Source organism: Pan paniscus, chromosome 8 (genome assembly GCF_029289425.2).
Source record: "Pan paniscus chromosome 8, NHGRI_mPanPan1-v2.0_pri, whole genome shotgun sequence".
Taxonomy (NCBI): domain Eukaryota; kingdom Metazoa; phylum Chordata; class Mammalia; order Primates; family Hominidae; genus Pan; species Pan paniscus.
The window spans coordinates 80,466,808-80,493,599 of record NC_073257.2 but is presented as its reverse complement, the minus strand read 5'-3'; the positions used below and the strand labels follow the sequence as shown (position 1 = coordinate 80,493,599).

Genomic DNA, 26,792 nt, shown 5'->3' with positions numbered 1-26,792 from the left:
GAAGCCTGTTGGGGGTAGGGTGAGAGGTGTTAGCAACGTAGGAGGATGTATAATTTTTTCTCCCATGAGATCTGCAGTGTGTAGGATGGAGACAGGTAAGTTTCCATTACCTTCATTTAATGGAAACTTCATTTCAAAGCTTTAATTCATCCTCAAACCTGCTTAAGACGAGTGTGGGGCAGTAAGAATTCCCTAAGTCATGGTGCTCACATACCCCCAATGGCCCACTCCCTAAAAATACTCAGTGGAAGGAAGAAAGGACAGTGTTATCATCATTAAAAGAGATGGAAAACCAAACAAAGATGCTGTAGTAACAATGGCTCATATTTATTTTTCAGGGTTGTAAAGAGCAAATGGAGTACAGTGTGTAGCTTATGCTACACACTGTACTCTTACAACCCTGAAAAATAAGTATCTTCATTTTACAGATGAAGTGCCTAAGTCCTAGAGAAGTGAAAATAGTTGCCCAAGGTCACACAGTTGAGTGGTAGAGCTAGAATTGGAGCCCATAGGGTTTTACCCAAGGGCCAGGGTCTTAAAACACTATGAACCTTCGTGAGGTTACAAATAACTTATCTATAACTTAAGGAAACAGACATCATTTTTGGAAAATTGAGGTTATGTCGCCTAATTAACACTGGAGTTACCATTTCAGGAGACCTGTGGTTACTAGCTTATTGGCTGGAGACTTTTTGAACAGGCCTGAAACTTTATAGTCCCATTATCACTGACACTGTGAGTCCCAAGACACTGTGAGTCCCAACCCCTCTCCCTCCTTTAAAAAAAAAAAATTGCTGTATTAATAAGACTCTAAGCTCCCACAATTCTGATGGAGTTCTTCCCTTGGTCCTCCTGGGTTCAAGTTACATGGCTACTTCTATCCTTTCAGTTTTTCAACCGATTTGGCAGATGGAATTCTGTAATCTCCTTCACTCCTTGCTTGAATTCAAACAATTTGTTTTACTGCCTAATTGAATTTGGCATTCCTTCCGCATATTTTGTGTGGTTATGGGCCACAATCTTAAAATCATTCTAATGACATGACTGACTTTTCACTACCAAACTGCTGCTTGCTTGCTTCCTTGCTTGCCATAATTTCTTTGGGTCAGGCACTCTGCCAGTGTGCGTACTCAGGAAGGACTTAAAATTGGTTTACACATTCCTTTTGCCTTTTTATTATTACAGTAGGAAGTTTTGAGTTAAAAAATACACTATATAGGCTGGGTATGGTGGCTCACGCCTGTAATCCCAGCGTTTTGGGAGGCTGAGGCAGGTGGATCACGTGAGGTCAGGAGTTTGAGACCAACCTGGCCAACATAGTGAAACTCTGTCTCTGCTAAAACTATAAAAATTAGCTGGGCGTGGTGGCACATGCCTGTAATCTCAGTCACTTGGGAGGCTGAGGCACAAGAATTGCTTGAACCTGGTGGGGCAGAGGTTGCAGTGAGCCGAGATCGTGCCACTGCACTCCAGCCTGGGTGACAGAACGAGACTCCGTCTCAAAACAAACAAGCAAACAAAAAAAAAACGCTACATAGTCATAAATGTACATTTTATTTGGCTTCCTATTTTACTACTTTTCTTAAAAAAAAAAAAGTCTTGTCAACGATCCTCATTTGCAAGTTGAATCCTGTAAATAAGGCTTGGTGAGACTGGCTCACCACTGCTCCAGTGATCCCTACAGAATTGTTTCCAGACCTATCTGTGTGGAATTGTTTCCATAGAGATGGTTAAAACCAAGGACTGCCAGCTGCTTTTGGGACTTTTTTTTCTCTTTGTCTTCCTTTTCATCATTCCAGTGCTTTCCTATTAGCATAGAGATCAGAGGGACCCTGGAGAGGATCTTGTTAGAGACCATAATGAGAGAAAAGATGAAAAAGGAGAAGGAAATAGAAGTACCCATGTGACCCAGAGGAAAACAAGACAACGAACACATGATCATGTATTACACCATCAGGATGAAGAGGAGAGGAAAATTCCATGCAGAGCCTGAGAGAAAAAAAGAAATTGAAAGAGATTACACTCTTCGGGGGGAGGGAAGGCACATTAACGAAAAATTGGTTAAGATATTTGTTCACATATCCCCAATGGCATTGTAAAGTACCATAAAAACTGGATTATCATAATCTTTTGCCTATGTAAAAAGCAAATAATCTAAAAAATGTAACAAAATCCACTAAATTTCATCTAATTAAGGTAGTTAATGCCTTTTAAACACTAAGTTTGTGTAAGACTGTGAAATGCTTATTCTTTGGTTTATATCCTATGTATCTTGTCTTTAGAAAGCACTAATCTCCTTTATTATGGTTCAACATTGTTTCTCGAGACAAGACTGAATTACACCGTTTATATTCTTGATACTTTTTTGTTTCTCTAAGTCACCTAAGTGTTCTTTGTGAATCTGGCAACCAAAAGGCCTGTTCAATCTTAATAATTATACTAAGTAAACAAATGAAAACTCAAAAGGAAGAAAGCACCTAAACATATTCTTTCTCTAATTTTTGAAAATAATTAAAATAATTGAACATTCTTTTTGTTCCAGTGAATTGCTGTGAAGGCTAGGGAAAGCAGCTTAAAAAGATAGCTACTTAAATAATTTTAATGAAATTATTGTACTGCTTTTAGTGTGTCATAAGCACATTAATAACTTTGAAAATACAGCATTGATAATACAGTAATAGACCATTTCCCCCAACATGATTTTTTTTTTTTTTTTTTTTGAGGTGGAGTCTTGCTTTGTCGCCCAGGCTAGAGTGCAGTGGCATGATCTCTGTTCCCTGCAACCTCTGGCTCCTGGGTTCAAGCGATTCTCCTGCCTCAGCCTCCTGAGTGGGATTACAGGCATGCATGACCACGCCCAGCTAATTTTTGTATTTTTAGTAGAGACGGGGTTTCACCATGTTGATCAGGCTGGTCTTGAACTCCTGACCTCATGATCCACCTGCCTCAGCCTCCCAAAATGCTGGGATTACAGGCGTGAGCCACAGCGCCCAGCCCCAATCAGATTTTAAGCTTCTTGGTGGTAGATAAAAATATAGATCTCATTATTCATATACCTATGTTTTTAAGTCTGCAAAAAATAATGATGGTCACACTGGGGGCAGGGACACTTTAAGTCATTCATTTTCACTGCAGTCTTGCAAAGTTACTGTTTCATGGACCAAGAAATGAAAAAGCCAGGAGATAAAGTAGTGTTTCAAAGTTTACCAAAAAAGTAAATGGCAAAACTTAGACTTGACTTCATAATCAGGGAGTCCCAGTTCTGACACCAGCTACCAGTGAATTGATTCTGAACCAGTTAACTTTTCTGAACCCCAGTTTTTGTTGTTGTTGTTGTTGTTTTGTAGTGGAGTCTTGCTCTGTCGCCAGACTGGAGTGCAGTGGCGCGATCTCGGCTCACTGCAACCCTTGACTCCCTGGTTCAAGCAATTCTCTTGCCTCAGCCTCCCGAGTAGCTGGGATTACAGGCATGTGCCACCACACCCAGCTAATTTTTGTATTTTTGGTAGAGATGGGGTTTCACCATGTTGGCCAGGATGGTCTCAATCTCCTGATCTCATGATCCACTGGCCTCAGCCTCCCAAAGTGCTGAGATTACAGGCGTGAGCCACTGTGCACGGCCACCTCAGTTTCTTAATCTCTAAAATGGGTTGTTAGGTTATTATATAGGGGGTGGAGATTAGTAATTGAAATAATGTTAATTCTAGTTCCATGCTGTTTTATTTATTTGTGTTTGTCCTAGCATTGTTAATGAATCTGGTTCATTCCTGCTAAACTCATTTAATAGCAGTGAATTTAATAGAATTTTTAAAGTAAGTACAGTATCCTAAGAACTACATTGGGAGCCAGGACATTATTCCAGTGAAATCTGTAACTCATATGAACTATTCTGTGGGCAGAATAAATAATATTTCCGATGTAATGTGCTGCTGATTTTCCAATATAGGCAGATGCAGCTGTTATTAATAAATGGAAATTGATTTGAGAGCATTACTGAATTCCTAGTAGGTCAGTATATGTTTCCATCCATCCATAAAAAATACAAGTACAGCTTGGCACAGTGGCTCATGCCTGTAATCCCAGCACTCTAGTAGGCCGAAGCTGGTGGATCACTTGAGGTCAGGAGTTCAAGATCAGCCTGGGCAACATGGTGAGACCACGTCTCTACTAAAAATACAAAAATAATTAACCGGGCATAATGCTGCATGCCTGTAATCCCAGCTACTCGGGAGGCGGAGGTTGCAATGAGCCGAAATTGCACCACTGTGCTCCAACCTCGGCAACAGAGTAAGACTCCATCTCAAAAAACAAAAACAAAACAAAACAGAAAAATCAAGTACATTCTATAATGTTGGATGAGCTAAAAAAAAAAATGCAAGTACATAAAGTGAACCTGTCCCTGACTTTCAAGAGCATACAGATACATTTCATTACATAGATAAATTACATTAAACTATAGCAAGTGAGAAAATAGGGTAAGCACAGAGTGTTTGGGGAGCACAGAATCTGGCCATTCACACAGTCTAGGGCTTCAGAGAAAGCTTTCTGAAGGAGACAACTCATGAGTTAAGTGTTGGAGGATAAGTAAAATTTAGTGGGGCAATGAAAAATAGGAAAGGCATTTACAGTTGAGGACGCAGTAAGATCCAAGGCATGGATGTACAAAGTAACGGCAGAAGTGGAAACTCTAAGCAGGTGAAACATTGTAAAATAAGGAAGTAGGTAGGAACCAGATCTTGGAGAAGTTTGTGTGCTACCCTATGGAGCTTGGCTTTTAAGATTGATGATCAATGTAGTGCTTTTTGGGTTTTTTTGTATTGTTTTTGAGATGCAGTCTCACTGTGTTTCCCAGGCTTGAGGGCAGTGGCGTGATCTCAGCTCATTGCAATCTTTGCCTCCCAGGTTCAAGTGATTCTCCTGCCTTAGCCTCCTGAGTAGCTGGGACTACAGGCATACACCACCACGCCTGGCTAATTTTTGTATTTTTAGGTAGACATGGGGTTTCACCATGTTGGTCAGGCTGGTCTCAAACTCCTCACCTCAAGTGATCCACCTCTCTTGGCCACACAAAGTGCTGGGATTACAGGCATGAGCCGCCATTCCCGGCCAATGTAGTGGGTTTTTGTTTTGTTTTGTTGTTTTCCCTGAGACGGAGTCTTGCTTTGTCACCCAGGCTGGAGTGCAGTGGCACAGTCTCAGCTCACTGCAACTTCCGCCTCCCGGGTTCAAGCAATTCTCCTGCCTCAGCCTCCCGAGTCGCTGGGATTACAGGTGCCTGCCACCGCACCTGGCTACTTTTTGTATTTTCAGTAGAAACAGGGTTTCACCATGTTGGCCAGGCTGGTCTTGAACTCCTGACCTCGTGATCTGCCTGTCTCGGCCTCCCAAAGTTCTGGGATTACAGGCGTGAGCAACTGCGCCTAGCCCAATGTAGTGTTTTAATTAGATCTGATTAAAGTGTGGAGAGTTGGCTGGGCATGATGGCTCACGCCTGTAATCCCAGCACTTTGGGAGGCCAAGGCATGTGGATCATTTGAGGTCAGGAGTTCAAGACCAGCCTGGCCAACATGGTGAGACCCTGTCTGTACTAAAAATACAAAAATTAGCCGGGCAATAGTGGCACATGCCTGTAATCTCAGCTACTTGGGAGGCTGAGGCAGGAGAATCGTTTGAGCCTGTGAGGCGGAGGTTGTGGTGAGCTGAGATTGTGCCACTGCACTCCAGTCTGGGCGAGTGAGACTCTGTCTCTAAATAAATAAATAAATAAATAAATAAATAAATAAATAAAGTGTGGAGGGTAGATATTGGGAGGGTAAGAAGAGAGAAGACTAGGAGAAGGACCAGTAGAGATGATGAATACTTAAACTAGAGCAATGGTATTAGGGATAGATACAGGAGGCTCTCTTTAAGAAATATTTGGCTGGGCACAGTGGCTCACACCTGTAATCTCAGCACTTTGGGAGGCCAAGGTGGGCAGATCATGAGGTCAAGAGATCGAGACCATCCTGGCCAACATGGTGAAACCCCATCTCTACAAAAAATACAAAAATTAGCTGGGCATGGTGGTGCGCACCTGTAGTCCCAGCTACTTGAGAGGCTGAGGCAGGAGAATCACTTGAACCCGGGAGGCAGAGGTTGCAGTGAGCCCAGATCGTGCCACTGCACTCCAGCCTGGCAACAGAGCGAGGCATGGTGGCGCACACCTGTGGTCCCAGCTCTATCTCAAAAAAAAAAAAAAATTAGGAGCTATTTATCAGCAGGGTTTAGTGCTTGAGTAGAAAGGCTGTGCATGGGTGAGTGAAAAGAAGTCAAGGATGAATTATTTTTGGCTTAGGGTTGGATGCTGAGAATTTTAACTGACATAGGAAATATAGGAATATTGGGTGTGTTGATTTTGAGATGCCATGTACTGTCCGAGTGAATGTGTCTAGTAGGAAATTAATCTGGATAGGAATGTAGATTTGGCATTCATTGACATATATTTTGCTTTTATACTTCAAAATAAGTTTTTTGGGATGGCCTCAGGCTAAGTAAATTTGCTGTGGAATCTGTTGTAAAAACTAGAATGAGAATTTATTATTTACAGTGAAGAATATAACTATCAAACAAATGGAATGCAAATTATCCCAGTGTTTTTGTGGGGGATACTTCTGAATATTCTACATAAAAGGAAGTATACTCTATTAGTTATTATTGCTGTGTAACAAATTGCTCCAAAACTTAACAGCTTAAAACAACAAACTTTTATTATTTCACAATTTCTGTGGATCAGAAATCTTGGGGCAGCTTAGCTGGATGCTTCTAGCCCAGGATCTCTTTTTCTTCTTTTTTGAGATGGAATCTCGCTCTGTCCCTCAGGCTGGAGTGCAGTGGTGCGCTCAGCTCACTGCAACCTCTGCCTCATGGGTTCAAGCTGTTCTCCAGCCTCAGCCTCCTGAGTAGCTGGGATTACAGGTATGCTCCACGAAGCCTGGCTGATTTTTGTATTTTTAGTAGAGACGGGTTTTCCCAATGTTGGCCCAGCTGGTCTTGAACCCCTGACTTCATGTGATCCACCCACTTTGGCCTCCCAAAGTGCTGGGATTACAGGCGTGAGCCACCATGCCCAGCCTAGGGTCTCTTATAAGGGTATAATTAAAATGTCAGCTGGAGCTTCAGTTATCTCAAGGGTCAACTAGGGTAGGATCTGCTTAAAAGCTCACTCCCATGGCTATTGGCAGGCCTCAGATCATTTAAAAAAATAAAATTTTAGATTTTTGAATAGTTGTAGATTTATAGAAAAGTTGCAAAGATATTACATAGAATTCCTATATATGGCTCACTCAGTTTCCTCTGTTAACATCTTATATTTGGCTGGCACAGTGGCTCACACCTGTAATCCCAGCACTTTGGGAGGCCAAGGAAGGAGGATTGCTTGAGACCAGGAGTTTGAGACCAGACTGAGCAACATAGTGAGATCTCATTTCTGCTAACAAAATTTTTTTTTTAAGTTAGTCAGATGTGGTGGTGTGTGCCTGTAGTCCCAGTTAATGGAGAGGCTCACTTCAGCCTCTCAAGGTTGCAGTGAGCTATGATTGTACCGCTGCACTCCAGCCTGGATAACAGAGTGAGGCCCTGTCTCAAAAACAAAAAACAAAACAAAACAAATCTTAAATTGATGGTAGCATCCATGCTACATTTGTCACAAGTTATGAAATTACATTGGTCCATTACTTTTTTTTTTTTTTTTGAGACAGGGTCTCGCTGTGTCACCCAGGCTGGAGTGCAGTGGTACAATCATGGCTTATTGCAGCCTCGATCTCCTAGGCTCAAGCAATCCTCCTGCCTTAGCCTCCCAACTAGCTGGGACTACAGGTGTGTGCCACCATGCCTGTTTTTTTTTTTTTTTAATTTTTTGTCGAGACGAGATCTCTCTATGTTGCCTAGCCTGGTCTTGAACTCCTGGGCTCCAGTGATCCTTCTACCTCGGCCTCCCAAAGTGCTAGGATTACAGTTGTGAGCCACCGTGCCTAGCTCTGGTCCATTACTATTAATTAAACTCCAAATTTTATGTACGGCTCAGTAGTTTTCCCCTAATGTCCTTTTTCTGTTCCAGGATCCCATCCAGGATACCACATTACGTTAGTCATCATGTCTCCTTAGCATCTGCTGGTCAGGTATTTTGTGGAATATCCTTCAACTGGGTTTTTTTCTGATGTTTTTCTCAGGATTAGACAGGGGTTATGGGTTCTTGGGAGGAAAACCACAGAGGTAAAGTGCCATCCTCTTCACATGGTAATAACATGACTCTTTACCTTGATCACCTGGCTGAGGTAGTGTTTGCTAGGTTTCTCCACTGTAAAGTTACTCTTTACTGTCTTTCCATGCTCTGTTCTTTGGAAGCAAGTTACTGAGAGCAGCCCATACTCAGGGTCCAGGGGAAGTTAAGCTCCATCTCCTGGAAAGGAGATTAGGTAGTTAGCTAGATAAGCTATTTGGAATTCTGTAAGGAAGTTTGTCTCTTCTCCTCCATTTATTTATGTAGTCTTTTATTTATGTAAGTATGGGTTATGGATATTAATTTTATCTTTGGGTTATAATCCAATACCGTGTTGCTTCTTTTATTACTCAAATTGTTCTTGCTTCGGCCATTGGGAGCTCTTCCAGGTTGACTCCTGTATTCGTTTTTATTTATTTTTTTGAGTACTGGTTTACTTTGTAGTACTAGAAGAGATTCCAGCCTCACCTGGTCTTTTCCCTGCACTTATGCTAGAATCAGTCATGTCTCCAGGAAGCTCCAGGTCTTTTTACTACTAGAGAATGTTGTTTAATTTCCACATTTTTTTGAATTTCCCAAATTTCCTTTCCTATCTGTTATGTAATTTCATTCTATTGTGGTTGAAGGACATGCTTTTTATTATTTCAGTCCTTTACATTTATTGAGACTTCTTTAATGGGCTAACAAATGGCCTACTCTGGAGAATGTTTCATGTGCTCTTGAGGAGAATGTGTTGTCTGCTGTTGTTGTGGAGTGTTCTGTAGGCGTCTGTTGGGTCTAGTTGGTTTATAGTGTTACTCAAGTCTTCTGTTTCCTTGATGATCTTCTGTCTAGCTGTTTCATCCACTGTTGAAAGTAGGCATTGAAATCTCCAGCTACAGTCAGTTCTCCATACCTGTAGGTCCTGTATCTGTGAACTCAATCAACCATTGATCAAAAATATTAAAAGAAGAAAGAAAGAAAATAAAAAGAGAAAAGAAAAGAAAAAAAACCTAAAAATATTAAAAGGGGTCGGGGCTGGGGGTGGTGGCTCATGCCTGTAATCCCAGCACTTTGGGAGGCCGAGGTGGGTGGATCACCTGAGGTCAGGAGTTCCAGACCAGTCTGGCCAATGTGGTGAAACTCCATCTCTGCTAAAAGTACAAAAGTTAGCTGGGCGTGGTGGTGCGCACCTGTAGTCCCAGCTACTTGGGAGGCTGAGGCAGGAGAATTGCTCAGACATGGGAGGCAGAGGTTGCTTGCAGTGAGCTGAGATTGTGCCATTGCACTCCAGCCTGGGCAACAGAGTGAGACTCTGTCTCAAAAAAAAAAAAAAAAAGGGGGTTGAGCACAATGGCTCATGCCTATAATCCTAGCAGTTTGGGAGGCCTAGGTGGGCAGATTGCTTGAGGCCCAGGAGGTTCAGACCAGCCTGGGCAACATAGTGAAACCCCATCTCCATTAAAAAAAATTAAAATAAAAAAATTAAAAGAAAGAGAGAAATACAACAATAAAAATACAAATAAAAAGCAATATATTGTTACAAGTATTGACATAGCATTTACATCATATTAGGTATTATAAGAGTCTAGAGATGATTTAAGTATATGGGAGGATGTGCATAGGTTATATGCAAATACACACCATTTTATATAATGGACTTGAGCATCTTTGGATTTTGATATCCACAGGGACTCCTGGAACCAGTGCCTTGTGGATACCAAGGGATCACTGTATTGTTGTTGAATTGCCTGTTTCTCCTTTTAATTCTATCAGTTTTTGCATCATGTATTTTGGGGCTCTGTTGTTAGGTGTGTATATGTTTATAATTGTCTTATCTTCCTGATGGATTCTTCCATTTATTGTTATAAAATGTCCTTCTTTGTTTCTACTAACAACTTTTGTCTTAAAGTCAATTTTGTCTGATATTAGTATAGCTGCTCCAGCTCTCTTTTGGTTACTTTTTTCATGGCATATCTTTTTTCCACTCTTTTATTTTCACCTATTTGTGTCTTTGAATCTAAAGTTTGTCTCTTAGGTGGGCGAGTGGCTCACGCGTGTAATCCCAGCACTTTGGGAGGCCGAGACGGGCAGATCACCTGAGGTCGGTAGTTTGAGACCAGCCTGACCAACATGGAGAAACCTCTTCTCTACTAAAAATACAAAATTAGCCGGGCGTGATGGCACATGCCTGTAATCCCAGCTACTTGAGAGGCTGAGGCAGGAGAATCGCTTGAACCTGGGAGGCGGAGGTTGCCGTGAGCTGAGATTGCACCATTGCACTCCAGCCTGGGCAACAAGAGCGAAACTCCATCTCAAAAAAAAAATAAATAAATAAATAAAAATAAATAAATAAATAAAAAATTAAAAAGTTTGTCTCTTATAGAAAGCATTTAGTCAGTTTTTTGTTTTGTTTTATCTTTTTCTTTGTTTTTGAGATGGAGTCTTCGTCTGTCGCCCCGGCTGGAGTGCAGTGTTGTGATCTCAGCTCACTGCAACCTCCGCCTCCCAGGTTCAAGTGATTCTCCTGCCTCAGCCTCCTGAGTAGCTGGGCTTACTGGCACACACCACCACACCTGGCTAATTTTTGTATTTTTAGTAGATGCCACCACACCTGGCTAATTTTTGTATTTTTAGTAGAGACGGCGTTTCACCATGTTGGCCAGGCTGATCTTGAACTTTTGGCCTCAAGCAATCCACCTGTCTTGGCCTCCCAAAGTGCTGGGATTACAGGCCTGAGTCACCAAGCCCAGCAAGTTAGATTACTTTTTGAAATCCATTCTACCGATCTTTGCCCTTTGTTTGGAGAGTTTAAGCACTTAAATGTAATTACTGATAAGGTAGAGTTCATGACTGGTATTTTGATATTTGTTTTCTACATGTCTCATGTCTTTGTTGTTCCTTTTACTCCTGCATTACTGCCTTCTTTTATGGTAACTTGATATTTTCATCCTTTTTTTTTTTTTCACTCTCCATCAGTGGAGTCCCAACTAGATATTTTCTTGTGTTCCATTGCTATTTCTCCTTCTCTCTTTCTTTCTTTCTTTCTTTTCTTTCTTTTCTTTCTTTCCTTCTCTCTCCCTCTCTCTTTCTTTCTTTCTCTCTTTCTTTCCTAACTTCCTTCCTTCTTGCCTGCCTGCCTTTCTTCTTTCCTCTTTCTTTCTTCTTCTTTGAGACAAAGTCTCACTCTGTTGCTCAGGCTGGAGTACAGTGGTGTGATCATACCTCACTGCAGCTGTGAACTTCTGGACTCAAGCTGTTCTCTTGCCTCATCCTCCCAAAGTGCTGGGATTATAGATGTGAGCCACTGCACTCAACTCACTTCATTTTCTATATATTTTGAGTCATTTTCTAATGGTTGCCTGGAGAATCATACTTAACATTTAAGTTTATAACAATCTAGTTTAGATTAACAGAAACTTAATTTTAATAGTATAAAAAACTGCACTTATATAGCTCCATTCCCACCTCACCTGTTTGTGACTTTCTTGCCATTCAAATATATCTTTTTACATTTTATGGGCATCAATATAGATTTATGACTATTGCTTTATGCAGTTGTCTTTTTTTTTTTTTAAAAGAGACAGGATCTCTGTTACCAAGGCTACAGTGCAGTGGCATGATCATATCTCACTGCAGCCTCCAACTCCTGAGCTCAAGGGAACCTCCAGCCTCAGCCTTTCATGCCACCATCCCTGGCTTTTTTTTTTTTTTTTTTTAATAGAGGCAGGGTCTTGCTGTGTTACCCAGACTGGTTTTGAACTCCTGGCCTCAAGCAGTTCTCTCACCTTCCTCCCAAAGGGCTGGGATTATGGGCACTAGCCACCTTGTCTGGTCTACTGGTGCTGTTTATTTATTTATTTATTTATTTAGAGACAGAGTCTCACACTGTTGCCCAGGCTGGAGTGCAGTGGCTTGATCTCGGCTCACTGCAAACTCCGCCTCCCAGGTTCTCACCATTCTCCTGGCTCAGCCTCCCAAGTAGCTGGGACTACAAGTGCCTGCCACCACGCCTGGCTAATTTTTTGTATTTTCAGTAGAGACGGGGTTTCCCTGTGTTATCCAGGATGGTCTCAATCTCCTGACCTCGTGATCTGCCCACCTTGGCCACCCGAAGTGCTGGGATTACAGGCGTAAGCCACCGTGCCCGGCCTTACTTTATTTTTTTATTGTGGTAAAAATCACATAACATTATATTTACCCTCTTAACCATTTTGAAGTTAAGCTCAATAGTAATAAGTATATTCATATCATTGTGCAACAAATCTCTAAATTTTTTTTTTTTGTTTCTTTTTTATGGGACAGTGTCTTATTCTGTCACTGCCCAGGCTGGAGTGCAGTGGTGTGATCTCGGCTCACTGCAACCCCTGCCTCCTGGGCTCAACCGATTCTCGTGCCTCAACCTCCTGAGTAGCTGGGATTACAGGCACATGACCATGCCCGCCTAATTTTTGTAATTTTTTTTGGTAGAGACAGGGTTTCACCATGTTGCCCAGGCTGGTCTCAAACTCCTGACCTCAGGGGATGCCCTCCTTGGCCTCCCAAAGTGCTGGGATTTCAGGTGTGAGCCACCACACCTGGCATTTTCTGTTCTTTTGATAGTGGCCATCCTGAAAGGTGTGAGATGATGTCTCATTGTGGTTTGGATTTGCATTTCCCTAATGATTAGTGATTTTGAGTACCCATTCATGTGCTTATTGGCCATTTGTATGTTTGTTGCTCTTTGTTTTTTTATGTTGATTTGAGTTACTGTCTAGTGTCCTTTCATCTTAGCCTGAAGGACTCCCACTAATACTTCCTCCAGAAAAGGAATACTAGCAACAAATTCTAGCAACAAGTTTTTGTTTATCTGGAAGTATCTTAATTTTACCTTTGCTTTGAGTGATAGTTTTGCTAGACATAGAATTCTTGGTTGACAGTTGTTCTTTTGGTCTATATTCTTGCTTTGAGTATATCATTTTACTGCCTTCTGGCATCCATAGTTTCTACTGATAAACCAGCTGTTAATCTTATTGAAGGTCCACTTTACATGATGAGTTATGTCTCTCTTGCTGGTTTCAAGATTCTGTTGTTTTCTCTTTTTTTGAGATGGAGTCTTACTCTGTAGCTCAAGCTGGAGTGCAGTGGCATCATCTCAGCTCACTGCAACCTCCACCTCCGGGTCTCAAGCGATTCCTGTGCCTCAGCCTCCCGAGTTGCTGGGACTACATTCGCACGCCACTGTGCCTGGCTAATTTTTTGTATTTTAGTAGAGACAGGGTTTCACTGTGTTGCCCAGGGTGGTCTCGAACTCCTGAGCTCAGGCAATCTGCCCTCCTCGGCCTCCCAAAGTGCTGGGATTACAGGCATGAGCCACTGTACCCCGCCAATTCAGTCATTTTCTTTCTGCAGTTAGATTATTGTGTGTCTAGGTGTTTGTCTCTTTGAGTTAATTCTATAATACTTGGAGTTTGCTGTGTTTCTTTGCTGCATAGATTAATGTTTTTCATCAAATATGATAAGTTTTTGGCCATTTATTTCTTCGAGTAATTTCTCTGCCACTTTCTCTTTTCTGTTTCTGGGACTCTCATTATGCATATAGTGGTATACTTGATGATGTCCCAGAGATCTCTGAGGCTCTTATAATTTTTCTTCATTCCTTTTTCTGTTTCTCAAACTGAATAATCTCAATTAACCTATTTTCAAGTTCACTGGCCTTTTCTTTTGCTTGCTTAAACCTGCTGTTGGACCTCTCTAATTAATTTTTCATTTCCATTGTTATACTTTTCAATCTCTACAATTTCTACTTGGTTCTCTTTTAAAAAATAATTTCTTTATTAATATTCTTTATTTGATGAGACATGCTTCTCATACTTTGCTTTAGTTTTTTAGACTTGGTTTCCTTTTGTTTTTGGAACATATTTAAAACAGCTGATTTAATGTTCTTGTCTAGTAAGCCCGACATTGGGACTCCCTCAGGGACAGTTTTTATTAACTACTCTTTATTCTTTGTATGGTATACTTTCTTGTTTCTATATACACCTCTTTTTTGTTGTTGAAATCTGGAAATTTTAGATAATATACTGTGGTACCTCTGGAAATCAGATTCTCCCCTTCGCCATTGTTTGTTATTGTGAGTTCTTTAGTTACTTTTCTTTACTTTCTCTGAAGTCTGTATTCTTTGTGGTGTGTGGCCATTGAAGACACTGGTATGTTAGCTTAGCATCAGCTAATGATTAGACAGAGATTTTCTTACGTTCCTGGAGTCAATATGTCTCTCAGTCTTTGCTGATGGACTCAGTTGTGCATGCTGGGGCACACCCTTGACACTCAGCCAGACAGGTAGTAACTCTGCCTTACCTTTCACTTTCTGCTTGCACAAAACCCCTAGGTCTCAGTCAGAGGTGAGAGCTTAGGGTTTCTTCAGGTTTTCTGCATGCACACAGTCCTAGGATATATGCAGAGCCCTATGTACGTATATTGCCTTCTAGATTCTCAAGACTATGTCAGAGCTTTTTTTTCTTGTCTTTTTTTTTTTTTTTTGGAGACAGACTCTCACCAGGCTGGAGGGCAGTGGTGTGATCTTGGCTCACTGTAACCTCCACCTCCCAGGTTCAAGCGATTCTCCTGCCTCAGCCTCCTGAGTAGCTGGGATAACAGGCACACACCACCATGCTCAGCTGATTTTTGTATTTTTAGTAGAGACAGGGTTTCACCATGTTGGCCAGGCTGGTCTTGAACTCCTGACCTCAAGTCAACCACCCTTCTAGGCCTCCCAGAGTGCTGGGATTACAGGCACAAGCCACCATGCCTGGTCATCAGAGCTTTTCAAAACCCTTTCTGGACATCTCATTCCCTTGCTATTCCTTATCAACTTTTGATTAGCCTATCATTTGCCTTAGCTATTATCCACTGACTCAGACAGCCATGGTGCTATTAAACAGTTGCTGTTTGTTTTTGACAAACAACCCTTGAGGAAAGGCTGTTTGTGTTGGGTGAGCTTTGACTCAGGTCAATAAAGACAAGCCACGGCCGGTCACGGTGGCTCACACCTGTGATCCCAGCACTTTGGGAGGCCGAGGTGGGCAGATCACCTGAGGTCAGGAGTTCGAGACCAGCCTGACCAACATGGCGAAACCCCGTCTCAACTAAAAATACAAAACCTAGCTGGGCATGGTCGTGGGTGCCTGTAATCCCAACTACTTGGGAAGCTGAGGCAGAAAAATCGCTTGAACCCAGGAGGTAGAGGTTGCAGTGAGCCAAGATTGTACCATTGCACTCCATCCTGGGCAACAGAGCGAGACTCTGTCTCAAATAAATAAATAAATAAAATTAAATTAAAAATAATACAAAAATCAGCCTGGTGTGGTGTTGTGCTCCTGTAATCCCAGCTACTTAGGAGTCTGAGGAAGGAGAATCGCTTGAACCTGGGAGGCGGAGGTTGCAGTGAGCCAAGATTGCGCCACTGCACTCCAGCCTGGGTGACAGAGTGAGATTCTGTCTCAAAAAGGAAAAAAAAAGACAAACCTTGTTAGTGGGGGTCCTCCAGGGAATTACCAGACAAGTCAAATGACAATTCTCTATGAATGCAGCTTTGAAGAGACTTCAACCACATCCTGTCCCTTCTAGTAGCTATCAGGTGATTGCAGGATGGTGGTTCTCAAAGCTATCATTTAGCTGGGGAGAGAGGATCAACTAGGGCAAGAGTGATAGGTAATATCTTTTCGTAAAGAATATGTGGACCAAGTTTTCCCCATTAATTTCAAGATAGAGCAAAACTCCACCAGTGCTTTATAAACAGATTCTTAAGTCTTTAACTGTGAAACTGAAAATTCTAAATTTAGGCTAGGTGTGGTGGTTCATGCCTGTAATCCCAGCACTTTGGGAGGCTGAGGTGGGCGGATCACCTGAGGTAAGGAGTTTGAGACCAGCTTGGCCAACATAGTGAAACCCCATCTCTACTAAAAATACAAAAATTAGCTGGGCACAGTGGTGCACGCCTGTAGTCCCAGCTACTCGGGAGGCTGAGGCAGGAGAATCGCTTGAACCTGGGAGGCAGAGGTTGCAGTGAGCCAAGATTGTGCCACTGCATTCCAGCCTGGGTGAGAGGGTGAGACTTTGTCTCCATAAATAAATAAATAAATAAATAAGTAAAAATAAAAATAAAAATTAGAAGTTTAAAATATAAACCTCCAGTTCAATTGGATTGTCAAGTACAGCTTCCTTAACAGAGCAGCAGAAAGAACCCAAACAATTTTTGGCATATGGAAAAGGGTTTTTTGTTGTTGTTGTTGTCTTTTTCTGGCATATGGTAAAGGTTTTACCACTGCAAATTACTGAACTATGTTTTCTTATTTAGAAAGCATCTTAATATCAATTTATAATCTATTTTCTGAAGTCCCTTCCAGGCCCTTGAGCTTTTGAGGAGCAAGAATGTGGATCTTAATACCAAAGTGTTTTCATAAAATTTGTTTGGTAAATGGTAAATCATGATGATAATATGAGAATCCTAAATTTTAGCAGAAAAGTGAAAAAATTCCCAAACATCAGGTGTTTGAACATAAATCTGGTTGAGGAATTCAGAACTAGCCTATGAACATTTTAACAAAGGCGGTGTTTGGAGCTTCTGTGACATCCAGGAAGTATGCATAAAAGTAAACACAAAGTAGTTGAACACTACGTATATCGTATTTGAATAGATCTATATTAGTAGCTAGATGAAACTAATTTAGAGGTTAGTTTTCTTCAGGCAACAAAACAAAAAATAGACAAATGGGATTACATAACTAAAAAGCTTCTGTACAGCAAAGGAAACAACAGAATGAAGAGACAAAGTATGGAATGGGAGAAAATATTTGCAAATTATACATCTGATAAGGGATTAATATTAAAAAAATATAAGAAACTCGGCCCAGCACGTTGGCTCAAGCCTGTAATCCTAGCACTTTGGCAGGCCAAAGCAGGCAGATTGCTTGAGCCCAGGAGTTTGAGACCTGCTTGGGCAACATGGCGAGAACCCCTCTCTACAATAAATACAAAAGTCAGTCAGGCGTGGTGGTGCATGCTTGTAGTCCAGCTACTCAGGAGGCTGAGGTGGGAGAATCACCTGAGCCTGGGGAGGTCGAGGCTGCAGTGAACTGTGATTGATCGCACCACTGCACTCCAGCCTGGGTGACAGAGTGAGACCTTGCCTAAAAAAGAAAAAAGGCTGGGCCCGGTGGCTCACGCCTGTAATCCCAACACTTTGGGAGTCCGAGGTGGGCGGATCTCAAGGTCAGAGATCGAGACCATCCTGGCTAACATGGTGAAACCCCGTCTCTACTAAAAATACAAAAAAATTAGCCCGGCCTGTAGCACCAGCTACTCCGGAGGCTGAGGCAGGAGAATGGCGTGAACCCGGGAGGCGGAGCTTGCAGTGAGCTGAAATCGCACCACTGCACTCCAGTCTGGGAGACAGAGCGAGACTCTGTCTCAAAAAAAAAAAAAAAAAAAAAAAAAAGGAAAGAAACTCAATAACAAAAAGAAAGAAAATCAATAACAAAAAGCCCCCAAATAACCCAGTAACCCTATTCTATTAAAAAATGGACAAAAGGCAAAGTATCCAAATAGACATTTCTCTAAAGAAGATATACAAATGGTCAATAGCTACATTATAAAATGCTCAGTATCACTAATCATCAAGGAAATGCAAATCAAACCACAATGAGATATCACTTAACTCCTGTTGAATGACTATTATAAAAAAAGACACAAGATAACAAGTGTTGGTGAGGACGTGGAGAAGAGGGAACCCTTACACACTGTTGGCTGGAATGTAAATTAGTATAGCCATTACAGAAAACAGAATGGAGATGCCTCAAAAAATTGAAAATAGAACTAACCATGTAATTCAGCAATTCCACTACTGGGTGTAAAACACAGTACGTTGAAGAAATATCTGCGTTCTTGTGTTTATTGCAGCAATATTCACAATAGCCAAGATGTGGAATCAACCTAACTGTTCCTCAATGAATGGATAAAGAAAATGTGGTATACAGATGGCCCCTGACTTATGATACTTTGACTTACAATTTTTTGACTTTATGGTGGTGGGAAAACAATATGCATTCAGCAGAAACAGTACTTTGAATTTTGAATTTTGATCTGTTCCCAGGCTACTGATGTGTGGTACAATACTTTCCCACAATGCTGGACAGTGGCAGCCAGCTGCACTCCCAGCCAGCCACACGATTATGGGGGTAAACAGCCAGTATTTGCCATCTTCCTAAAAAACACTATGCCTGCTAAACCATCAACAAATGTTGGCACCCTAGTGCTTTCTATCAGTTATTCTTTTTTTTTTTTTTTTTTTTTTTTTGAGGCAGGGTCTCGCTCTGCCACCCAGGTGGGAGTGCAGTGGCATGATCTCGGCTCACTGCTATCTCCGCTTCCCGGGTTCAAGCGCTCCTCCTGCCTCAGCTTCCCGAGTAGCTGGGACTACAGGCATGTGCCACCATGCCCAGCTAATTTTTTTTTTTTTTTTTCACACAGTGTCTCACTCTCTCACCCAGGCTGGAGTGCAGTGGCGCGATCTCGGCTCACTGCAAGCCCCGCCTCCCAGGTTCATGCCATTCTCCTGCCTCAGCCTCCCAAGTAGCTGAGACTACAGGCACCCGCCACCACACCTGGCTACTTTTTTGTATTTTTAGTAGAGATGGGGTTTCACTGTGTTAGTCAGGATGGTCTCAATCTCCTGACCTTGTGATCCTCCTGCCTCAGCCTCCCAAAGTGCTGGGATTACAGGTATGAGCCACCATGCCTGGCCGCCCAGCTAATTTTTGTATTTTTAGTAGAGATGGGGTTTCACCATGTTGGCCAGGCTGGTCTGGAACTCCTGACTTGATCCACCTGCCTCGGTTTCCCAAAGTGCTGATATTATAGGTGTGTGCCACTGTACCTGGCCAATTTTAGTTTAATGCTTCAAACTGAAAACACACTGAAAGCCCAGTGTGCTTTCAGCGGTGTACGTTAATGGTGTGTACCCATACAACCATTTTGCTTTTTACTTTCAGTAGGGTATTTAATAAATTACATGAGATATTCAGCACTTTATTATAAAATAGGCTTTGTGTTAGATGATTGCCCACCTGAAAGCTAATGTAAGTGTTCTGAGCATGTGTAAGGTAGGCTAGGCTAAGCTATATTGTTTGGTAGGTTGGGTGTGTTAAATGCATTTTCAGCTTATGATATTTTTAACTTACGATGGGTTTATTGAGATGTAACCCCATCAAAAGTAGAGGAGTGTCTATATTTATGCAATAGAATATTATTCAGCCATAAAGAAGAAAGAAATCCCATCATTTGCATCAACATGGGTGAACCTGGAAGGCATTATGCTAAGTGAAATAAGCCAAACACAGAAAGACAAATACTGCATAATCTCACTCAGTGAGGAATCTAAGAAAGTTGACACTGTAGAAGTAGAGAGTAGAATGGTGGTTGTCAGAGGCGGGGGTGGCTGGGGAGGGGAGTGGTTGGGGAGATCTGGCCAAAGGGTACATAATTACAGTAGATAGGAGGAATAAGTTCAAGAGATCTATTGTATAGCATCATGACTATAGTGAATATACTGTATTCTTGAAAAATGCAAAGAGAGTGGATGTTAAGTGTTCTAATCACAAAAATAATGATTATGTGAGGTGATGCATTTGTTAATTAGCTAGATTTAACCATTTCACAATGTGTGTATATATATATATACTTCAAAACATTATATTGTACATGATAAATATAAATTTATCTGTCAATTAAAAGAAACATAAACAAAGTAAAAAGAAAAATTTTCTTTCAAATTTTGATTTAAAACTTATTTTATTTACACTTTATAATTCTTTTTGATACTTATTTTCTTTTCACCAACTGAAAAAAAAGTAGATGGTGTTCGGATACACTTTGAATGCCAGTACTCTATTATTTTCTTTTTTCTTTTTGAGACAGAGTCTCTCTCGGTCACCCAGGCTGGAGTGCAGTGGTACAATCTCAGCTCACTGCAACCTCAGCCTCCCAGGTTCAAGCAATTCTCCTGCCTCAGCCTCCCGAGTAGGTGGGATTACAGGTGCCTGCTATCATGCCTGGCTAATTTTTGTATTTTTAATAGAGACGGGGTTTCACTGTGTTGGCCAGGCTGGTCTCGAACTCCTGACATCAAGTGATCCACCCACCTCAGTCTCCCAAAATGTTGGGATGACAGGTGTGAGCCACCATGCCTGGCCTACATATTTATATTTTCTTTTTCTTTCTTTCTTTTTTTTTTTTTTTGAGACGGAGTCTCTCTCTGTCACCAGGCTGGAGAGCAGTGGCGTGATCTCGGCTCACCACAACCTCTGACTCTGTGTTCAAGCAATTCTCCTGCCTCAGCCTCCCTAGTGGCTGGGATTACAGGCATGTGCCACCATGCCCAGCTGATTTTTGTATTTTTAGTAGAGGCAGGGTTTCACCATGTTGGCCAGGATGGTCTCGATCTCCTGACCTCGTGATCTGCCCGCCTCGGCCTCCCAAAGTGCTAGGATTACAGACGTGAGCCACCACACCTGGCCAATATTTATTTTTTTCAAAGAACTAAACTGATATTTATTAATGAGTAGCCTCGTTTTGAGGCGGAAGTTATAAAAGTTATAAGCAAGAGTGAAGTGGGTTCTTTTTTTTTTTTTTGAAACATAATCTCACTCTGTTGTCCAGGCTGGAGTGTAGTGTTACAATCTCGGCTCACTGCAACTTCCGCCTCACAGGTTCAAGCGATTCTCCTGCCTCGGCCTCCCAAGTAGCTGGGATTATAGGCACGAGCCACCACACCTGGCTAATTTTTTCATATTTTTGGTAGAGATGGGTTTCACCACGTTGGCCAGGCTGGTCTCAAACTCCTGACCTCAAGTGATCTGCCTGCCTTGGCCTCCCAAAGTGCTGAATTACAGGCGTGAGCCACTGCGCCAGGCCATGAAGTGGGTTCTTTTGTGCTAACAGCTACAGAATAACAGGAATCTGCAGTGACAGGAAAACTGTAAACAAACTAAGGCTATTACAGAGGGACAAATATACATCACTCTCCCCAGGCACATCCATGGGCAGGTTTAATGACTAAGCTATTTGGACAAGGAAGCTTTCTGATTTTCCTACATTTACGTGGTAAATGGAACCAAGATTAAAATTCAAGAGAATGGTCTCAACACACACACACAAACACACACACACACACACACACACCATGCAGGTCAGGTGCAGTGGGGCACGCCTGTAATCCCAGCTCTTTGGGAGGCCTAGGTGGGAGGATCACTTAAGTGAGGAGTTCCAGACCAGCCTGGCCAACATGGTGAAACCCTGTCTCTACAAAAAATAAGCCAGGTGTGGTGGCACGTGCCTGTAATCCCAGCTACTTGGGAGGCTGAGGCATGAGAATCGCTTGAACCCAGGAGGCAGAGGTTGCAGTGAGTGGAGATTGTGCCACTGCAATCCAGCCTGGGTGACAGAGTAAGACTCTGTCTCCAAAAAGAAAGAAAGAAAGAATAATCTAAGAAATGCAAATGAAAACAAGATATTTTAAAATCTATCAGATTAGCAATGGTCAGACACTCTCATATACTGTCTAAATTGGTATACTTTTTCTGCAGATAAATTTAACTGTTTAAGTTAAAACATCTGTACACTTTGACCCAGGGATTTCACTTTTAGGAATATATATAAAAGAATCAGGAACACAGAAGAAAATTTACATTTAACAGGTTTGATCACTGCATTATCTTTACGAGTGAAAAATTAGAAACAACTTAAATATTCACCCAAAGGGATATGGTTAAACAACTTATAGCATATCCATAAACGTATTGTAAATCTATTAAAAGGGTGTTTTTGAAGCATTTGGTGTGTTTAGAAAATATTCATGCTATACAGTGTTTTCCAATTGTATTGGAATGGCCCTTGAATTACGCTATTTTATATAAGGGACTTGAGCATCCGTGGGAGTATGGTGTCCTCAGGGGGTCCTGGGATCTATCCTCTGTGAATACAGAGGGCCAATTTACTGTTAAGAGGGTAAAATTCTGATAAAAGCTGTACATCCAGAACATTAATAATGTTATTGCTAATTTGTGCACTTATGGGTCTTTATTTTCCAAGTTTTTTATAATGAGCATATTTTTTAATTAGAAAAAATGCGTTCTTTTAAAAAATAGTAATAATATTCATTGGGAGACTGTAAGCAACATACATGCCTCTTGTATGTTTCATGCACTTCATTAAAAGCAGAGCTTAAGCGGCCGGGCGCGGTGGCTCACGCCTGTAATCCCAGCACTTTGGGAGGCCGAGGCGGGTGGATCACAAGGTCAGGAGATCGAGACCATCCTGGCTAACATGGTGAAACTCCATCTCTACTAAAAATACAAAAAATTAGCCGGGCGCAGTGGCGGGCGCCTGTAGTCCCAGCTACTCGGGAGGCTGAGGCAGGAGAATTGCGTGAACCTGGGAGGGGGAGCTTGCAGTGAGCCAAGATCGTGCCACTGCACTCCAGCCTGGACGACAGAGCGATGCTCCGTCTCAAAAAAACAAAACAAAACAAAACAAAAAACAGATCCTAAGCTAGTTCTGGCTACTCTAAGAAAGACTATGATTATGCTGCTAAGTTCTATGTATAATATGAAAAGTCAATACAGAATATGGAAAAAATCAATTTAGCCAGTATTTTAAAATGAATTTCATTTTAGAGGTTTTAAAAAGTTAGGGGATTGGCCAGGCACAGTGGCTCATGCCTATAATCTCAGCACTTTTTGAGGCTGAGGAGGGCAGATCACCTGAGGTCAGGAGTTCGAGACCAGCCTGGCCTACACTGTGAAAACCTGACGCTACTAAAAACACAGAAATTAGCCAGGCGTGGTGGCAGGTGCCTGTAATTCCAGCTACTCAAGAGGCTGAGGCAGGAAAATCGCTTGAACCGGGGAGGCGGAGGTTACAGTGAGCCGAGATCGGTGCCACTGCACTCCCGCCTGGGCAACAGAGCAAGACTCCATCTCAAAAAATGAAAAAAGAAGTTAGGGGATTATATATCTTTAAATGTAGTATCTTTGAATAATTGCTTGACTTTGTATCTGGGAACTGTTCTTTGCGTCTGGACACCAAGTAAAACATTAACTTTTTTATTTCCTTTTCCAAGAAGAAGACGTAAAGCAGGCTACCAGCAATTTTGAGAACTTGCAAAACAGCTTACAAGGAAAATGAAGCTTCCTATTTTCATAGCAGATGCATTCACAGCAAGAGCATTTCGTGGGAATCCTGCTGCTGTTTGCTTCCTAGAAAATGTAAGTGCTTGGTTTTGAATTACAGTACCTGAAATTCTAGATTCCTGTAGAAACAATTACTTATTTTAAAAGACTAGTTTCACCTGTTTGTTTACCTCTTTGGCTTGTGTTCTTTGCCATCATATCAGTAATGTTCATGTATGCAAGTTGATTTTGACCAAAGTATTTGATAAAAATGCCTATGCCTTGGGTACGTCCAATGAAATGAAGATTCAGATAAAGAGGAACTAGAGCCAATTTTAAAAAAGAAGAGCTAGAGCTCCTTTTTAGCCATCAGGTTTTCATTTAGTTAGCACCATGTGTTGGGGAGAATGAAATTAGATGAGTTTTGTGTGACTAGACATAGCCAATTTCACATTGAGCATAACAGATCCTAACTGAGTATCTTTAACCTTATCTATAGCTCAGGCAATTAGAAATTCTTTTCAGGATCAAGAAAATGAGACATTTTGCAAGGAATTAAGTAGTTAAGTAGAGAGGTAGAAGGAATTAAGCTATAGTATATAAATAACTTACTGAAAGACTCATTTTTAAAATGGCTTTTTCATTAGGATACATATTAATGGAATAGTTAAATATTAATGGAATAGTTAAATATTAATAGAATAGTTAAATAGATAAATATTAATAGAATCGTTAAATAGTTAAATATTGTTAATAGTTAATATTTAAATATTGACCCTCAAGGTCAAGGAATATTGACCTTGTGTTGGTCCCTAAGTAGTAAGAAACAAGGTAAGGTGTTTCTGAGTGCTTTCACTCAGAGCAGTTAGCACAAGAGTAGATTATCTGAAAATTACTTCAAGAAGACAGTTAGCAATTGATGATCTTAAATAAGTCATATTAAGTTGGGCAAAGTTTGTGTTGGGGCCTTCAGGGACAGTGAATCTCAACCTGGCTATACATGAAAATCACCCAAGGAACTTTGAAAATGCTGTCTTCTAGAGCAATTACAACAGGCTCTCTGGGAGTTGGGGGGAAGCAGTGTTTTTTTGTTTTGTTTTGTTTTTGAGACGGAGTTCCGCTCTTGTTGCCCAGGCTGGAGTGCAATGGCGTGATCTGAGCTTACTGCAACATCCGCCTCCCGGGTTCAAGTGATTCTCTTGCCTTAATCTCCCAAGTAGCTGAGATTACAGGTGCCCGCCACCATGCACGGCTAATTTTTTATATTTTTAATAGAGATGGGGTTTCGTTATGTTGGCCAGGCTGGTCTCGAACTCCTGACCTCAGGTGATCTACCTGCCTTGGCCTCCCAAAATGCTGGGATTACAGGCGTGAGCACCGCGCCCGGCCAGCAGTGTTTTTTTTAAAGTTCCCCAAGTGATTCCAGTGTGCAATCATGATGGAGAACTGGGCTGGGTGTGGTGGCTCTTGCCTATAATCCTAGTACTTTGGGAGGCTGAGGCAGGAGGATTGCTTGGGGCCAGGAGTTTGAGACCAACCTGGCCAACACAGCGAGACCGTGTCTCTAAGAAAAAAGAAAAAAAAAAAAAGGAGGACTGATGAGCAGAATGTCGTTTTTTATTGCTGTTGTTGTTGTTTTTTATTTTTTAAAACTTTATATAAAATAGAGATGTGGTCTCGCTAAATTGAGCAGGCTGGTCTCAAACTCCTGGATTCAAGTGATTCTCCTATCTTGGCCTTCCAAAGTGCTGGGATTACAGGCCTGAGCCACTGCACCTGGTGGAGTATTATTAATTGAGTCCTTTTCACACTTATTTTCTCCCTCAAGTGGAGCAGTAAGGTGGCCATCAAGAGTCCTTGTCTTACCTTAACTCTACATTCATTACGCAGACTTGAGCTGGTATTTTCTCTCCACAAAATGCAGAAGGTAATAAAGTTAATAAACTTTGTTCATTATTACAAGAGTTTGGGAAGATTAGTATGAAAACAATTAACAACCAGATTCCAAATCATGACCTTTCTTTAGAAACAATCTGGCAGACACAACTTCCTGTCAAGGAATTGTGGAATTGACTATAACTGCTTGTCAAAAGTCTTAATACATTTGCCCCATGTCCGCATGTAATATCCTTGAAGAGTTTTGACAGTAGTTTATATTGAATAGAATATATTCCATTTTTATCAGATAACAAGAATTGGATTATTGTCCAACTTACTCCTTTTATTTCCAGTAAATTCAGCAAACATCAGACTTATGGGATTGATATCTCTTTCTTTCTTTCTTTCTTTTTTCTCTCTCTTTCTACCTATCTCTCCGTTAAAACATATTTTGTATGTTAATTATATATTTGGAAAAACTAGGAAATAAAAATTTAAGCAAAGAACTTACAGTTTAAAACAACACGCTTTAGTATGAATGGAAGAAGGAAAAAGAAGATAAGGAAGTCCATGATTTGGGGACGCTCTCTAAAGAGTTTTCCAATTCACTTCTTTTGAGGCTTGGGCCTGTGAGACCAGGAAAATTTCATGGCCTGTCAGAGACACCTGAATAGATATCTAAAGATTAGTTTGCTACGCCTCTTTGTCATGCTTTTCTGCTCTTTGGATGTGAGAATCTTATCCTCCTAGAGGCGAAGATAGCACTTTTCCTAATTCATAATCAATAAAAATTATAATAGATGTATAAATGGTGGTGTCTGCCCTTGGGTTCATTGTCCTGAGATGGTGGAGAGAATACAGGTGGCCACAGGAAAATGTCAGAGACAAATAAACGCTAAATCTTATAATATTGGACACAATTCAGTAGGAATTCAGCCAGGCTCTGGGCTAGGAGCCAGAGGTACAAAGGTTAACAAGTTCACCTGCCCTTGAAGGGCTCAGAGTCTAGTGCAGAAAATGGGCATGTAAACCCATCGTTATTCAGTAGTCACTACAGAGACTAAAAGACCTGAAGGTACCAGGCCTCAGAGAATGGAATAATGTTAGGTTTTATGAGGTAAAAATACCTCAGATTTTAAGTGCAGGGCTTCAGATGATTTTTTTTTTTTGTAGCTTTGTTTTAAATTATTCAAAATTTGACCAGGATGAGACTAACCACAGGAAAACCTGGTGGATAGACTAAAGACTAGGTCGTGGTGCTTTGAGCTTTTTGAACACTTGATAAAAGACTACTGAAAGTAAAGTAAAAACTTCTGAGTAATAAAGTTCAAGAGCTTCTATAATATTCTAAAGGATTTTTTGTTTTCAAGACAAGTCCATTTTTAAATTTTTAAATTTTTATTTTTTTGAGACAAGCAATCTTCCCACCTTGGCCTCCCAAAGTGCTGGGATTACAGGTGTGAGTCACCATG

The 26,792-nt window shown here is 41.3% G+C and overlaps 1 protein-coding gene across 14 annotated transcripts in view; it reads left to right on the top strand.

The window, feature by feature from the left end:
• PBLD (phenazine biosynthesis like protein domain containing) overlaps nt 1-26,792 on the top strand; it is a 50,178-nt gene that overhangs the window by 2,528 nt on the left and 20,858 nt on the right. For 7 of the 14 annotated variants that reach the window (XM_003830300.6, XM_063607700.1, XM_055092910.1 and 4 more), the window contains exon 2: nt 23,394-23,538. In XM_003830300.6, coding sequence (XP_003830348.1) covers nt 23,455-23,538 — 84 coding nt within the window. In that variant the 5' untranslated portion in view covers nt 23,394-23,454. The remainder of the gene's footprint in view (nt 1-23,393; nt 23,539-26,792) is intronic. The other 7 variants (XM_008955763.5, XM_055092912.1, XM_063607699.1 and 4 more) reach the window with 1 other exon arrangement.